This window comes from Thunnus thynnus, chromosome 21 (assembly GCF_963924715.1).
Source record: "Thunnus thynnus chromosome 21, fThuThy2.1, whole genome shotgun sequence".
Lineage (NCBI taxonomy): Eukaryota > Metazoa > Chordata > Actinopteri > Scombriformes > Scombridae > Thunnus > Thunnus thynnus.
This window is the reverse complement of record NC_089537.1, coordinates 15,247,913-15,265,100: the sequence shown is the minus strand read 5'-3', so window position 1 is coordinate 15,265,100 and position 17,188 is coordinate 15,247,913. Positions and strand designations below refer to the sequence as shown.

Here is a 17,188-nt window from a genome sequence, read left to right as displayed (position 1 = left end):
TCCATATTTTAGTCTAATGAGGCTGGAGAGTCAACATCATAACAAGACAAAAAAAAAAGCACCCAAAACAGATTAATAAACCAGGTTTACCAGTTTGTGAAACAGGTAGATCGAACGTGACTCTACAAATGTGCACCCCGCTCGTGCGACTATCCCTCCCTGAAAACATCTCCCTTCCTCTGTGTGACACAGTAGAGCAAGAAAACAAATTTGCTTGCTTTGTTAATCTCCACTGCAATTAACTGGAGCAACACGACAGCCTGCCAGAGCGAGAGAGAGAAGGAGAGGATGAGCAAGACAGAGAGGTGGGAGGGAAAAAAAAAAAAAAAAAGAGAGAGAAAAGGGTAAAGATACAGAAAGAAGTGAGAGATGGGGAGAATCAGAGACAGTGAGGAAGAGAGAGAGAGAGAGAGAGAGAAAGAAAAGAGGGGATCAGGCCTGAAATACCCTCCCTCATAATAGTTTGTTGTGATAAGCCATTGTGAGAGAGGCATGCGAACAGCCGAGGCTGTCAATTTGATTAGCCATTATACTGCATGTTTAATTGCAGTTATTGGCTCGTCATTTCCCTGCTACGCTGGAGAGGGCACGCTAAGCCCCGACCCCACACTGCCATCAGGTGTGCGCCGAGTGCTTTATTATTACCACCAGGAAGAATCCCCTGACAATTTCTGTGTGTCAGTATTTGAGTGTGTGTGTGTGTGTGTGTGTGTGTTTGAGTGAAGCGAGCTTGTGTGTGCCCATTATACCTGCCAATCGGCAATGTGCGTAATTTTAATTTCAGTTTTTACTGCTGTGGCATAATCAAGTGGCAAGAGTATCTAATGCAACTAAATGCAAACTATGTGACGTGTGAATGTGAGCGTGTGTGTGTGTGTGTGTGTGTGTTTAATGGCTCTCTATGGCTGCCCACATGGCACGCACAGCTGTTGACCGCTGATGCACTGCCTAGTCAACAACCAAACCATGCACAACCCATAATGGAGCCTCGGTTACGGTTGCCAAGGTTGAACAAGCTCGGTCGGCACAAACACCGCACACCACTTCTTCCTCTTGAAAATAAAACACACACACACACACACACACACACATGCGCGCACACACACACACGCACACACACACACACACACACACGCAAGCACACATCACTCACATTCAAACAATATAACGCTGATTGTGGGCGGGCCAGTCGCTGCTTATTGATTGACTGACAGGTGTCAGAAAGGCGTGGCTAAAATGTTACAGGGTTGTTATTGAATTTAGAGCCCCTCAACCCCACCTCACTCTCTCCCTCGAACATACACACTGCAATACACACACACACACACACATACACACACACACACACGCACACACGCCTACCTCGTCATTCAGCTCGGCGCTTTGTTCCTGCACTGACACCATTTCAATTTGCTCCACAAATCTGCAGCATTTTCAGCCTGACTGCCTAAGGAGCAAACCAGCTGTGAAATTGCCTCTCTCCCGGGAGCGTAGGACCCCCCCCCCCACCCCCCACCTCGTACCCCTTGCTCCTTTGCCTCCCTCTTCCCCAACTGACTCCTCTCCCCTCCTCCTCCTCCCCCTCCCACCCCCCCGCACAGACACACATATACACATCCCAGCACATGTACACATGCACAAACACAGTTAAGCCAAAAGGAAATGGGGAAAGTGTATATGTGTGTGTAAGGGAGAGAGAGAGAGAGAGAGAGAGAGAGATAATGGAGACAGGATGTATAGAATAAAGAAAAATCTAAACCATAGAAGTTGATCCAAATCACAGAGCAACAGTCTAAAATGGCTCACACAATAAAACGAGCACTCAAGACTTCCTCTGAGTCTAAAAACACCTGTCTCTATCTTTTAGGGAGACACACACATGCACAAAAACACAAAGACACACACACACGCATCCGACCTCCAAAGAACTTTTGCGCACTATACTGTCGCTCAAGTACACCACTGAAGCAGGTAATGAAAAGGTAGTCAGTCAGACGATATGTCTCCGTGTGTATGTGAGGAGAGAGAGAGAGAGAGAGAGACAGTACGGTAGGCCAAACAAAAACAAAAACATGCTCGGTTTATAGTGGATGGAAAGTACGCAGGCAACTATTCAATGCCTTGACATGGATATAGCGGATGAAAATATCGCAGCGCCAGACACAAACAAGGCCCCGGCGTTGCACACTTTTCTCCTGTAACTCCTCTACGGCTTAGCTACAAACATGCGTTGTAAATACCAAACCTACAATATCCAACCCTCGCAAAACCGCAGCTGCAGAAAGAGAGAGGGAGTGAGAAAGGGAGGGAGACCAAGAGAAACAAACATACATTTTTCCTCAGCTGTGAGGCCACGAGGCTTTAAAACTCTTGAGCTTTTTAGATGCGATGAGCGTTATTGCCGGTTGTGGTAGTCACGCCGATCAGCTTCACAAGACACCATAATGAGTCAATATATGTAAATCTTTACTAGGCAAACACGGCAGGAAACAAAGGCATTTAACTGGTGCTCTCGCCCGCAAGCCTCGAACGATTCAGCACCGGTAATTTCTCCCCATTGAAAGGCATAATTGCCTGCTATTTGAAGATATTCATGCTCAATTTTTGAAATTAATTTCAATTGGGGGGAAATGTAGAAATGTCAGCTCCAGTGAAAGGGATTTGATTTCAATTATTCTCGCTCAAAGGACTGTGATTTCCAAATACACTTAAGCAAAATTATGACAAGAATTTTTGTTCGGCAAAATTCAGTGTTTAAAGAGCGATTAGGCGATAATGGGGCAGCTTTGAGCCGGCAGTGAATGCAGCCGTCTCCCTCTGAAAGGCACTCAATTATCTCTGATTGCTCCCGCTATAATGTATCAAATAGAGATACCTGCTATTGCCGTAATTTGTGTGAAAATTAACATGCTGCAATTTCCACTAGAGGGAAAAAGGGAGCTCTAATGGGCGCCTGAGCGTACATCAATAAAGCGAGGGGAGAAAAAGAGAGAGACAGAAAAGGAGGGTGAGAGGGGGAGAGAAAGAGCAAGCCAGGAGAAGAGAGAATGGGTGCGAGAGCTAAGGAGGGAGGGGAGAGAGAGAGAAAATGAAAAGAAAGGAGCAAGGGGAAGAAAGCAGTGAATAAAAAGGGGAAAGAAAAGGAAAGTCAGGACAGAGATTTCAGACAGGGTGAGAAAAAAAAAAAAAAAAAGCCTATTTGAGTTAAGCGCTGTGGAGGGAGGGAGAGGAGAGAGAGAGGGAGAGATGAAGAGCGAGGGAGAGAGGAAGAGAAAGAAATTTAATTTAGTGAAAATATTACAAATTGCACCTGTGCATAACTCCCCCAAATTACCAACCAATCAAGGCAGAGTGCCTATTACTCTCCCATTACATGGAGATCAGATCACGCTCTGAATCTGTGTCCAGAGAGAGAGAGAGAGAGAGAGAGGAGGGAGAGAGAGGAGGGAGGGAGAAAAAAAAAGGAAGAGGCAGAGTGAGTGAGAGAGATGGATGGAGGGAGGAGAAGAGAGCAGAGGCAGCACCCACAGCGATGGTAAATGTACCATGATGCAAGAGAGAAAAAGGGAACAGAGAGTCACAAACAAGACGCTCCTTTACAGAAGCTCTGGCACAAACAAGTGTTTTTCAGCGGGGCAGGAAAAAAAAACGAAACATTTTTAAATTTCTAGTGCGGCGTGCATAAGAAAGAAAGAAAAAAAAAAACACCCTGATTGTCTTTGGCTCAGTCATGAATCATATTAGCTTGATTATCTACACTGATATTGGCAGATGATATTGAAAGAGGACGTAGCCAAAGTGATCATGTGCAGAAATGAACCAAAACTTTAAAACAAAGACGACCTCTCAGTAGGGACTGGCGGCTGCCTCGTCTTCTCCTCTACTTGCTCGAGCGCAGTCTATCTACCGCCGGCTCAAAACAGCCATGAATGGCCTCTTGAGTACTTTGCATAATTGGCAGCAATTTAATATGCGAGCCGCTGGGCTATTAATCTCCATGTACTGGCTTGATTTACACAACACTGTTACCTAATACTGAAAAGTCAATGTTAGCCTCATGTGATTCATGTAATATTTAACCCGTGGAAGGAAAATCTCTGTTCATCTTTCTCCTCCCAGAGAGAGATCAGAGGTCAGTATTGGTGTTTAAATGTCTTGCTTCAGGACTCTGCAGCAGGGCAGATGCTTGTTGTATTGCTAGGTTTCAGCCCTTTCAACTAAATATATATGACTAAATATTAAAGACTGGCTCAGTTTTTACTTAATAAATACATAAAAATCAATGAAAATCTGTTCTATAGAAATAATTAAATATTTTAAAAAGGCATTTAAATTTTACTTTTATTTCTTTGTCCTGTCCATTATTTCATATTTCAGTTGTCTACATATACTTGGCATTAAAGCAAAACTTTCCTGTAGATTACTCTGCAGCAAATAAAAAGAAGAAAACCCTCTTTTACAACAATAGCAAGTTGAGGTTGTGGTTTAAGTTGTTCACACAAACACTCACATCTTGTTCAGTCTGTTCCCACATGACATGAGCACGTACTGTATATGAAGCGTTTTTGTCAGCTCCCCCTTTAGGTGCAGCACTGCAAAAGACTCAGGAAACCACACAAGTACTGTGTTCTGAATTCTCATCCAAGCAGCCTAAATGATGGATTTCAATTCATTCATTTCAATTTTTACTGTTATGGGCAACATAACATAAATTCTTCCACCAGTTCAGCTTGTTCCTCTCCTTTATGAACCTCTTTAACCTTTGAGGTTACTGCAGTGAACATATCATCCTAGCCACCTGCTGGTGGATACTAGTGGATAATGACACCTCTGATTTGAGAGAAGCAAAGTATTTTCTTTTATATTTCTTACGTATTGTATTGTTCTCACATATTCATTTAAACTACTTTCTGTTATTTTATTTACTCTATTTTACATCTTCACATAAAGCAACTTGTTAACTTTGCAGATAAAGTCTGCTGCTGTCATCGTTATCATCAGTCTTCCATAGATGTATGTAAAAATGACAGAGGAGTGAGCAGGTAAAATGAAGAAAGGCTACAGATTTTAGGGCAGAGAAAGGGTGCACGAGTGAGCACAGAGAGTTAAATGTTTTATTCAGCCCGCAGTTTAAAGTGCCACGGCCTTCAGACGCAGCAATGGCCTCCTAAGTGGCCACAGTGACAGCAGAAATAGGGCTTCTGGTTTACAACCTGTCGCCACAGAACCAGACACAGCAAAGCATCTCGGTGAAGGAGGTGGTGGTGGTGGGTGGGGGTGGTAGGGGCAGATAGGAGCAGAGGACACAAGATAAAAAAAATTGACAAGGGAGAGTTAAGGCAAGGGTTGAGACAGGAATAGTAAGAATGGGGACAGAGAGAGAGAGAGAGAAAAAAAAAAAGAGGACAAAAAATTGATTGAGCCGTCACGCTCAAATTGAAAGGGAGAGTGTTTCTTTTAAATCCAGTGGTCAAGCTAACAAAGTGTTCATAATGCGGCTACCAGCACCTGACAGACAGATGCTTTTAATGGCTAAACTACCATCCAGCTCTTAGTGCCTTACAAACACATGAAGGCAGGCGTTTGTGTGCACTGTCTCACACACACACACATACAAACACACACACAGAGAAGCTGGAAGGCAAAAAGAGAAGATGATCTATATCTATGCATGATGAAATGTGATACTAATGAGTAGAGATGTACAGTACATATGAGAGCGGAGACTTCAGCTCCATAGCACCATCACCTGGACAAAACATACAGAATTCATAGAATGTGCGTTGGTGTGTAGTTTCATCTCAACTTTAGCTCAGAGTGTGCGAGACGTTGCAGTTTTGTGTGCGTTACCTCGGGTCTGAGGGTCGCCCTGGTGCAGGCGGGGCAGATGGGTCCGTGGCGGGAGAAGGCGATGGGCAGACGTCTGGTCCTGTTCTGACAGGCCTGGTCCTCACACACCAACCAGCCCTGTGAGAGACACATCGGACAATTTTACCTCCAGCAGCTGTGAAGTTTGATCAAACTTTATGTCATTAAATAACAAAATATCTGCCCTTTGCAAGACTTTTGATGAGTCAGAACACATCTGTGACATCGAAAAGCTTCTCAGTTTAAAGCTGTGACGTGAAGAAACAAAACACTGCAAAACCACCATTTCAAACTATAAGGTGAAAGATCAAACATCCAAGTGAAGTGAAAATAAGCAAAACATCTTTTTTCTTTTTTTAAATGGAGAAGAACATTAAAAACACACAAAAGCAAGGCATATTTCAATCAGATGAATTATAGACTCCCTGAACATAGAAAAAAAAACAATGTGTCAGAAAACATTCTTAGCAGCCTTTACTACCCTGTGTGTGATTACCTATTTATAAACTGTGTTCAATTCGCCATTTACTTTGTCGATATAGGTGTTCTTAAAAAATTGACAACCCCCCCCAAAAAACGTTTGTTGCCTCTACACACTTTAAAAATTGTTTTCTGGTAATGAAGAAATTTTGCTGAAAATTGTTGCTTCCATTTAGCCGCTCTAATTCTGCACAACAAAACTGAAAAGAAAAGTACTCAGAGAAAGAAATGGAGGTGTTTGTAAAATAGAAGCAACTGTAAGAGACGGGCAGAAAGAGGTTTACATGTGACACCCTCCTATCTCTCTCTCTCTCTTTACATTTGAATGTATCTTCAGCTGCTGTGTGTCGGGGTCCTGCTCCGTAAGTACTCGTCAGACAGGCGGAGCGGTGGACAGCCAAAACATCAGTAGTTAGGACCCCCTGGGATGAGTTAGTGACCCTAGGCAGGTGCTGTGGTCTAACCCTCTCAATCTCCCCCGTATTCTTCCAGACCCCTCCACCCTCTCTGCTTCTTATGCCCTGTCATTACTAAGGGGGGTTTAAAGGGGAGGGGGTTAATGCCCAACTAATGACAGAGCATAAGACCCACCGCCATCAACGCCTTTGCTTCTTTTCCTCCATCTATCCATCCTTCCTTCCTTCCATTCACTCAAAATGAACCCCCTTAAAACCACTGCACCTGTCTTTCTATGCCCCTCTCACACATACAGGCATGTCGTGTTTCTCTGATTGATTTTCAGTTGTCTTTATCTAATCTCCTGATCAGTTGTGAGCAGCAGCAAAAAAAATAAACAGGTGACTATGCCGTTACAAAAAAAAAAGCATTTTTCACTGCACAGGAACCAACCATGTACATGTATCCACTGCAGAAACATAGAAACACACACAAGCACAAAAATGAACTTGCTGAAGCTGATATGTTGTGCATAAAAAGTGCAAATGACCAAGAAAAAAACGGTAAAACAAATCTAAACATGCTCATGTATAGTTATTTGAATATTTATGGTGTTAATCAAAACAAAAAAAAAATCCTTTTCACATGAACTTATTCATGTTTTAAAACTTTAATTCACATTGTATGTAATTAAGCTTTGGCACTGACCAACAGAAACAGACTTGATGTCAAAGTGAAGCAAAGCTCTACAAATGGATTGAAATTAACTATATTATAAAACTGAATGACCGATTTAATCATTGCAATTATTCATCCTGTTAATGTCAATATTTATCAAAGGCACCTTTGGCAGCAATTACACCCTTGAGTCTTTGTGGATGGGTTTGTATCACCTTAACACACCTTAACATTAACATTTCCCCTAATTGTTCTGTGCAAAACTGTTCAAAGTCTGTCAACTTGCAATAGTGAGTGAACAACAGTGTTTTTTAATTCCTGCCACTAATTATTGACTAGACTGAGGTCTGGACTCTTACTTGGGCAGTCAAGAACATTATACTTGTTTGTTTTTTTAATATTTCTTATTTTGTTGCATTAACGCTACCCTACCCAGTGATTAAACCCCCCCCAAAAATGACTTACACCCACATCTAGAAGGTCTGACTTCTGGTATTTAACCTAAAATCACTTGTCACACCTGATTACACACAGATGACTCTCATTCAATGTTCTGTTTGACTCCTAAGAACAAGTGGCTGCACAGGTGACGATCGATACGCGTCATGCCAAAGGGGGTGAATATCTTTATTTTGTGCAATCAATTACTTTACCTTTTTATATTTGTACTTATCAGCTGATACACTTTATAGGTACAACGATGACAACAGATACTGAACCACCCTGTGTCAACAGCCCCAAGACAAGCTGTGACACATGGCACTGTACAGCTAGAAAAGCATAATATTACTACTTTGTTATTGTTAATTGTATTCCTTGTCCGTATATTTGAATAATAATCACTTTTCCAAAGCTTATCAGACTTTTTTTGTGAAATCAACAACCTAATCTGCAATTTTCAAGTTTTTTTCTGTAATTCCAAACTTTTCCTGCAATCCTTTAAGGTTTAGCAACTAACAATGATCCGATTTATAACCGTACATGACTGATTTATTGTGTACAATATGTAAACCTGACACATATGTGATTTTAGAACAAACTGTGTGTGTTACTGTAAATACTTTTAGGACTTTTCTTCATTTTTCATGCAACTAAGACATGAGATTTAGGAGTAGACAGGAAGGGGAGTGCTTCATTTAATCTATACACAGACACACACACACAGACATACACACACACCAAGCCAATCTTCTCTAAATGAAAACCAAACACACACGTTCACACAAACACACACACATATGTCCCAAATCAATTAGAAAGTCCCAGAGTTCACAGCTTTACCCACAAACCCCAGCTCCAGGACTAATTATCTAAACACCTCAGCTGCTCTTGTGCAAAGAGCTGAGCATCATGGGAAATGAGACTGCTCCACCACTGTCTCTGATAAAAACACGTGCGGGACAATGGCTCACACTGGAGCGAGATAGTGAGTATGAGAGTGTGTTTTTCCAATGGGAGACTGTTTGATCTACATCTTTTGTTTGTGTGTATTTCTTATGACACAAGCCTCGGCATACAGTGCTGTTCCCATGGGTTTCACACACACACACATTCAGTGCTAGCACAAACATATTAATCTTTTCCCCCATTCACGTGTATTAAAATGAATTAATACGACACACATTAAAGACTCAAATGCCTGAGACACAAACATCTGAGAAAGTTGAAAGGAGGGGGGAAAAACTACCCACAATGCCCTTCTGCTCTGCTGCTGTGACCCAGAATCCACGCACAAAAAAATAAATAAATAAATAAATAAATAATTAAATTGAGATTAAGTGAAGCAGACCTATGTGAGCTTCATAGAAACTAAGAAAGGACTAAAAACAAGGAGCGAGGTAGGGGGAGGGAAAAAAAAAAAAAAAAAAAAATCTAATTGAGGCATTTCGCCGGAGCGAGGGTGGCGGGTGGGGGTGTACAGTCTGACGTGAGAGAATAAAGACTCATAATTGCATAATTATAGCAGTGGATACCTGACACACTGAATGCAGACGTCAAATGAGTTCCACATAATTTAACCAAACAGAGGCAAGACCAGGCCACGACAGGGCCCACCACGAAATATACCCTCTCTCTCCTTCTTCTTTGTCTGTGCATTTTTTTTTTTTTTTAGACGCTGTCCTCTCCTCTAAGACCTCTCTAATCTGCTACATTCTTCCGGTTTGGGGTCAGATACTTTACCATCCTCTTATTTCTGTTCTTTATGATTGAACGGTGATCATTCTGAATTATTCGTTGGTTTGGGTGCTGACATTTTCGACCTTGGAACTCCTTACTTTTTTTGCAACCGCTTCGCAGAAATCAGTCTGAACTAGTGCTGCAACAATTAGCTGATTAATCAATTATGACATTCTGATCAACAATTACATGTTGAAGTCATTCGTCAAGCAAAACACTTCTTCTGGACCGTTGGTCAAACAGAACAAGTAATCTGAAGACGTCAGCTTTGGCTCTGGGGGAATTGCGATGAGCATTTTTCACCATTTCTTGATAAGTTAATGATTAAACGATTCATTGATCAATAACTGACAGGTCATTAGTCGGAGCCCTAGTCTGAATCTTCATACCTCCATTAATCCCTTCTATCTTTGATTGCTTTTTTTTTTTTTTTTTACTTAATATTATTACATATTGTTAATTAGGGCTGAAACTAGCGATTATTTTCTTAACTAATAATTTTGCCAATTATTTTCTCAATTCTTCTTCTTCAATTCTTCAATTATTTTTAATTAATTGATTAATTGTTTGGTCTACAAAGTGTCAAGAAACTACCTAAACCCAAAGTGACGTGTTCAAATTGCTCGTTTTGTGCGACCAAAATCTTCACTTTACTTTCATAATGAGACAAAAAAACCTGCAAATATTCACATCTGAGAAGTGAATTTTGGGCGTTTTTGCTTAAAAATGAGAAATAATTAACTGATTATTAAAACAGTTGCTGATTAATGTTCCTTGATCAACTAATTGACAAATTGTTTCAGCTCCATTGTTAATGTCGACACAGCGGAGAAGCGTCTCTGACACGACTCCTGTACCAGTGGAATCTACCTGACGCACACACGGAAGAGCTCTTACTGGTTTTTTGTGCTTCAGCAGTCAACACTTCCAGCTCTAAAGTGAAAAGACCTAAAATCGGTCTACTTCACAAACACTCACACACACACACACACACACACACTTGTGCACACACACACAGTGAATAGAGCTCAAATGGTTCCACTTTGTACCTCCTCCGCTTAATCAAAGCTTCTCTATTCAACAATTTGACCTTTTGTTCAAAACAGGATTATCACCTTCTCTGGTCTTCATTCACCCTTTCTCTCTCTCCCTCCCCCTTTCTTCTCTTGCCCCTCAGCCCGTTTCCAGGGGCGACCTGCATGACGAGGGTAATTGCAATAATTTGTTAAATGCCATGGCAACGGTGGATAGATGGGAGGGGTTAAAAAAAAAAAAAAGAAAGAAAGAAAGAAAAAAGAATTGGGTGGTTCGGGAAACTAGCGAATCTCTCATTTTGCCAAAGACAACGGGACGAGAGGAGGAAAGGATGACAACAGAGAAAGTGTGTGTGTTTATGAGTGTGTGTGTGACAGAGAGAGAGAGAGAGAGAGAGAGAGTGAGGAGTGAACAAGTGTTTGCCCATTCTCAGGGTGCTGGTTTATTGATAAAGGGGGGTGGGGGGGGGCAGAGGGGTGTAGGAAGGTAATTTCACTAATGATTAATGTCTCTGTGGTCCTGGCTCAGGACGCCAACACACATGTACGTGTATTCGTGTACACACACGCGGAGGTGCAGAGCTTTCACTCTATCTGGCCGGACAAACAGCTCTATTTGAACTCTCCCTCGGCCTGAAAGGAATCCTTAATTACACAATATTACCCCTCTTCATTGCCCCGCTGTGTGTGTGCTGTGTCCACTGCTGTTCAGCCTCCAGTGGTGTGTGTGTGTGTGTGTGTGTGTGTGTGTGTGAGTTGCTGTGTGAGGTGTAAGTATTCAGTGGTAGCAGCTGTTTCACACACCATGACAAAGGGGTTGAGGGGGACTCGCTCCCCACACATTCACCATACTAATTGATTTCTGTTCAGCACTGTGGGAGAGTAACCCCCACATACACACACACACTTTTACAGACAGTGCATTCCACTCGCCCGAGACCAAGGTGTTAGAAGCTACCAGTGATTCGAGAGAGAGAGAGAGAGAGAGAGAGAGAGACAGAGAGAGAGAGAGAGAGAGAGCACCCTCTACAAAGACAACACAGGCATCCAGTTTAATTCACTCTCAGGCTGCTTGTCAAGCACTCAAAACACTGACAACTTGCCCTCTAAACCTCTGCACCAGAAAGAAATGTATCAGTCTAATGTCAGTCACTGTACTAACATTAATCAGGCCACCTTTTTTAAGGCAATAGAGATGTAAAACAAACTCTTTTCAATTAGCATTATATAATAGTTTTCCAATACTTGTATAAACCATAACAGTATACCTGTATATCAAATGTATGAAGTAACAATAGTTTCCAACCACCTCTTTTATTCACATTTTCAATTTGCACATAAAAAAACCCTCCTTAAGTTGAAATACCCTCAAAAAATATGAGAAAAAAATACCAAAATATCACAAAAACATCTTTACGCTTGGCTGAGGTGAAAAAGTTGGTGTATCAATAAAAGCGAAATGCGACAAAGTGCAAACGAAACAGATTTGACGATCATGAATTTCATGAATCATGTGACTTAATCGTCGACTAAAGACATAAAAAATAGCAGCAGACGAAAATCCGATCTGTGTGGAGCAACGAGGACTGTAATGTTCATTAAATTGATACGTGAAACAAATATAAATGCCATATTTCCATTACTGCGTTCTTTTAATTATGTCATCTTGTTGCGCCCTTTTTCCTTCTGCAATGGCTCTTGACTTTTTATCTCGATGTCCCAACTTCAAAACACGCATTAATAAGAATTTTCTTTGACCATTTATGGGGAAAATTTGGAAAATATTTGCTGTGGGGTAGAGTGAAAGAATATTTTTTCTGTTACAATATGTCACAACGGGGTGCAGTGGTTGTAAAATGCTTTGTAGAGCGTTGTACGGGGCAGATGCATGATGGGTAACTCTGTGCAGTGCTGACCGTCCCATCAGCTTCAGGAACACAGTGATAATCCAACGTCTACACCAGTAAAGAGGCCCAACCATTTTTATTAAATAATATTAATTAATTAGTGCTGACATGATGAGTCAACATTGATAACTGATGGTTTTGGTAATTTGTCAAAATTTTAAAAGCTAAAAAAACATTAAGAGATCAACAATGAAAACGATCCTTCAATAAATTCATTTCAAGCCAGCAGTCGTTCTGTATTGTTGAGACGAATCTGCTGGATTTTTGAAGCCAAACATGTTTGATTTGTTGTATTTTAGTTTCTTCTGATTCTCCGATGACTCAGTTTCTCCAGATGTGTCATTTAAATTTCACCTTGTCAGCCAAAAAAACAGACAGAGTGCATGTTAAACTTGCTTTTCAAAGCAAGAACGGGCCATTTAATTATTTTCATGGATTATTCTCCAACAAATCTCTCTGGTGCTCTTTTCATTTTCCAAGAATAATGTGCTCTTTGGTTGAAAATGTCAGCGCAGTGCCCTGCTGAGGTTTCCTTCATCTTTTGTCCAACATATTTTTGATGGCGTCTCTTACCATTACTGCATCTGTTGCATCCCCCATTGTGTTAAATACAGTCCAACTCTTTCACAGACACTTTCTAGAAGGTCAGTTTTCACAAGTTTTGACTATTTCATTACATCTAACTCGCTTTCTCTGACCACTTGAAGCTTGTATTTTGTCAGCTGATGCATTCATTTAATTTATTTAGGAATGTGTTGATAGATAGATGCACAAACAACAGTGCATACATGTAAATGTAGCTTTTTCAGAGCAAACATATCCTTCTCTTAAATTTAGTCTATCTTTTTATCAATTGAGGCACATGTTGTCAAAAATCTGTGTTGGTGAACTAACTGCGAATTCAACTAAACTGCACCTTTGGTGAAAAAAAAAGAGGAATAAACAGGAGAGGAGCTGGCCAGCTGCGGTGTTCTAGTCTAACAAGTTGCAGCATTAGACACCGAATGAAAACTAAACTAACTAGGGCCATCCATTTGTGGCCCTGCAGGTGGTAAAGAACTACATGCGTGAATGTTTGTGTGCTTGTGTTTTTGAGTGGATGTGTAAAGCGGAGGTTTATCAGGAGTATTAATCAAATGTAATCACGTGTACAGGCATACAAACAGAAATACTCACAGAGTAGTATTTTTTGATGTGCCGACGGATGTCAAGGAGCAGTTTGTTGCTGATGTTGACGGTGTAGTCGATGGGGCGGCTACTGCAGGGGATGTGACAGCATCGCATCAAGCTGGGCTCCAACTTTAATCCCTGGAATGAGAATATGCATCAAAATCAATCAATATATGCGTACGATATCATTGACTGTAGCCATCAATCATTTTTATTTCAGTTCAATTTAAGAAACATGAATAAAAAACAGGCATCAGCAAGTATATAATTTGTTTGGGTGGCTTTCCCAAATACTATAGATAGTTTCATAAGTCTACACCAAAATGTGGTTTTAAGTGCTGACTTTGGTCTGCAGAATGCTGCCTTCATGTGCAGCTGAATAACTGGAAGAGGAAAAGAGATTTCCTTATTGGAAACTTGCGAGTATAACGACTACCACAAAGTCAGGAGACACTGAATCATAATATATGTATGTAATGTATACATATAATATATAATGTATTATCTTACATTACCAAACTGAGAATCAGAGTGCTGGGTATTAAACCTCAATAGTTTTTCAGCAACGACCAAATTGCATCTGTAGTATTGACTATCAAAAATAGTCAAATGTGGAAAATTGGCTTTGAACTTACTATTACACACTACTATTAGACAGTGATGCACAGTTTGGGATAATAAATAAAAATCAAGTTCATATCCCACAAACTGAGATACTGAAAAAAAGCTTAATTTAGGTAATCGTTTTAAAACTCAGGTACAGAGCTGCACTCTAAATTCCCCATTTCAATTCTTTTCTTTAAACTATATTCTAAATTTTACTCATCACAAAAAACCTCCTGAAACATTTAACAATCCTAAATGTTTGGATAATGGATGTTTAAACTAATACCCATGAGCCTTAGCCACCGTTGCTATGGAGAAAAACGCCTATCAGAGTGGTAACAAATTTCAAATGTTTCAACATTGCAGTTATGAACAAAAACATTACCATAGTTGCAGAATTATTGACCCAGAATTCGAAACTGAATTCACTGAAGTTGTTTTCTCAGCAGTGTAATCTCTAACTTCCATCCATCGTTAGCGACACACGCAACTGAAAGCTGTGACTAAATGTTTCTTACTGAAATGCATATTGGGAGTCATAGTTAACATCTCATGTTGTGTTTTTATGTTTGTACCTTTCACTTTTCATTAAAGAACCAGATATGAAGCAGTTGTCAATCTTTTCTACCGATAATTCAACCGGAACAGTTTCATGACGATCAAAGCTGTGGAAATGTTCCAACTGTGAAACACGTAACGTTGTCTATGGAGAAAACGACCAGGTTATTTATTTCTTTAAACAGGGACTCCCACTTCTCTATTGTATTGTCACAAATATCAAACATTTTCAAATTATACCCAGCCAATACTCTCCTTGGCTTAGACCAGGAGAATTGCGCTTAATCCCATATTCTGCTAAATCAATCTAATGTACATAAATGAAAGGCCTTTCAACACTGTGGAGTCTGTTGTGTTGGGTTTGTAGGTAAAACGGCTGTTTGAGGGGGCCATTTACTCCAATCTTACGACAATAACTACAGCCTCACCCCCACAGTGCCTTGTGCATAAATATATGTGCACAGGGATTCATCAGAGATGCATTTTTAACCCCTGTAATAAAAAAAAAAGCAGTTATGCAACATAGCACCTTGGCCATTACTGTAAAACCTTCACAAAGAACATGTCGAGCATGGAAGGTGTGAGGGCTTAAAGTACCGCTGGGTACAGTAAATTTTAACATCACTGCAGCCTGGAAAAAAAAAAAAAAAAAAAAAAACTGGTCAACGTGACCCCATACCCCCAAATTGTCCACTTGACAGAAAGGCTTATAGTTAAGGCAATGAAAAAAGTAGCTACAGTACATAACAATTACATTAAATATAACAGCTTTAAACACTCGCTCCTTTAAACCCGAACTCCATTTAACTGTCGCATTGACAGCAGCAAAAAAGCTTTCTGCGGGGAAGTCAATGACAGAAGTATGCATGTGACACCCCCCCACCCAGCCGCACATTTTTTTGTTTTGTTTGCCTACATCATTCCTTTTTGGGAAAAAAAATACAGTTTTTTTCTGCCAGTTAAAGTCACTCAACTCATTTGACTCCACTAATATGCAGCTACATGCATTAATCCTCTCCATCTCTCCTCCTCTTCATGTTTCTCTGGATGAAAGCAGCCTCCCTCTTCATGATCGCCTCCCCTGCTACTCTTTTATCTTACTCGTTTCATTCCGAACTTTATTTCGATAACAGAAGTCTCCCTCCCAAACAAGTTGTATCTATACAAATCACGCACCACTTACTTGCCAGTTATTTCATGACTGAGTAATTAAATGAAAACACCCAAAGTTCTGAGTGAAGCTTACAGAGACGTTCCAATAAATAACTTGTCATCCAAGGATTGTATCTTAACACTCATCCCTCCTCCGAGTGTTGCCTACAATCCAACCAACTGTCATCTTTACCACCTCACGTTAACACCCTAAATATCCCTCTGCAAAACTGTAAAGCCGTTTTGAAAGGTTTTACGATGTCAACTGTCTTGCAGGACTGTTTTCATCCGTGTCCCGGTTTGATAACGTGCAGCTTTCACAGTGTGTTGATCTAACTACCCGATGTGGGATACCTAACGCTCAATTAAAACTGAACTCAGGGAAATCCCTGTAGCTCTATCCAGCTTTTTTATCTCCCACACTTAATCTTTTCATCCCCCTCTCCCCTGCTACCCCCATCAAACAACTTTCCTCCTATGTCTGTCCTCCATCATCTATCACCGCCTCCTCCTACCATCTCTGGCTCTGTGTCAGTGGTGGAGTCAAGGCCCCATCTGTCCTCCCCTCTCACTGAGCTGTTAGACCATGTTCGCCACCCTAATTAACTTACTGTCTTATCAGTTTCTCAGTGTATGTGTGTGCATACCGGCATCTAAGACATGGTGGAAAAATAAAACGAGTAATCAGATAGTTAAGTCTATAAATTTTGGAAATGTTCTGACGATGATATACTTTCTTACAGATAACCAACCGTCACTGTAAGACTGTTTTCTACTGTTCAAAACATCAAAGTATGAAGTAGGTTGTTTCCTTGTGTGTGTGTGTGTGTGTGTGTGTGTCTGTGTTCATCTCACAAAAGACCTACCAGTGCATCTGCTGTGCAAGTAATGATATCATCCTTTTTTTATAGAGTGTGTGTGTAATAATACTCCTTTTTTTAATTTAATGCAAGTTCTCTACGCCAGCAGAAGACAGGGGTTTGTCAGTTTTATTAGTGTCTTTCAGACAAGAAGAAGCTGTGTGCCCTACTCCTCATTAGAAACTGATAATGCACACACACACACACACACACACACACACACACACACACACACACACACGACCTTGGTCTGACAAATGGTAGGAGATCTGTGTGTGTGCATGTGTGTGCGCGTGTGTGT

At 40.7% G+C, this 17,188-nt stretch overlaps 1 protein-coding gene across 1 annotated transcript in view; it reads right to left on the bottom strand.

The window, feature by feature from the left end:
* pola1 (polymerase (DNA directed), alpha 1) overlaps nucleotides 1–17,188 on the bottom strand; it is a 58,541-nt gene that overhangs the window by 13,744 nt on the left and 27,609 nt on the right. The window contains exons 34-35 of the mRNA XM_067577908.1: nucleotides 13,718–13,849; nucleotides 5,851–5,967 (exon numbers count right to left, since the gene is read on the bottom strand). Of these exons, the coding sequence (XP_067434009.1) occupies nucleotides 5,851–5,967; nucleotides 13,718–13,849 (249 nt within the window). The remainder of the gene's footprint in view (nucleotides 1–5,850; nucleotides 5,968–13,717; nucleotides 13,850–17,188) is intronic.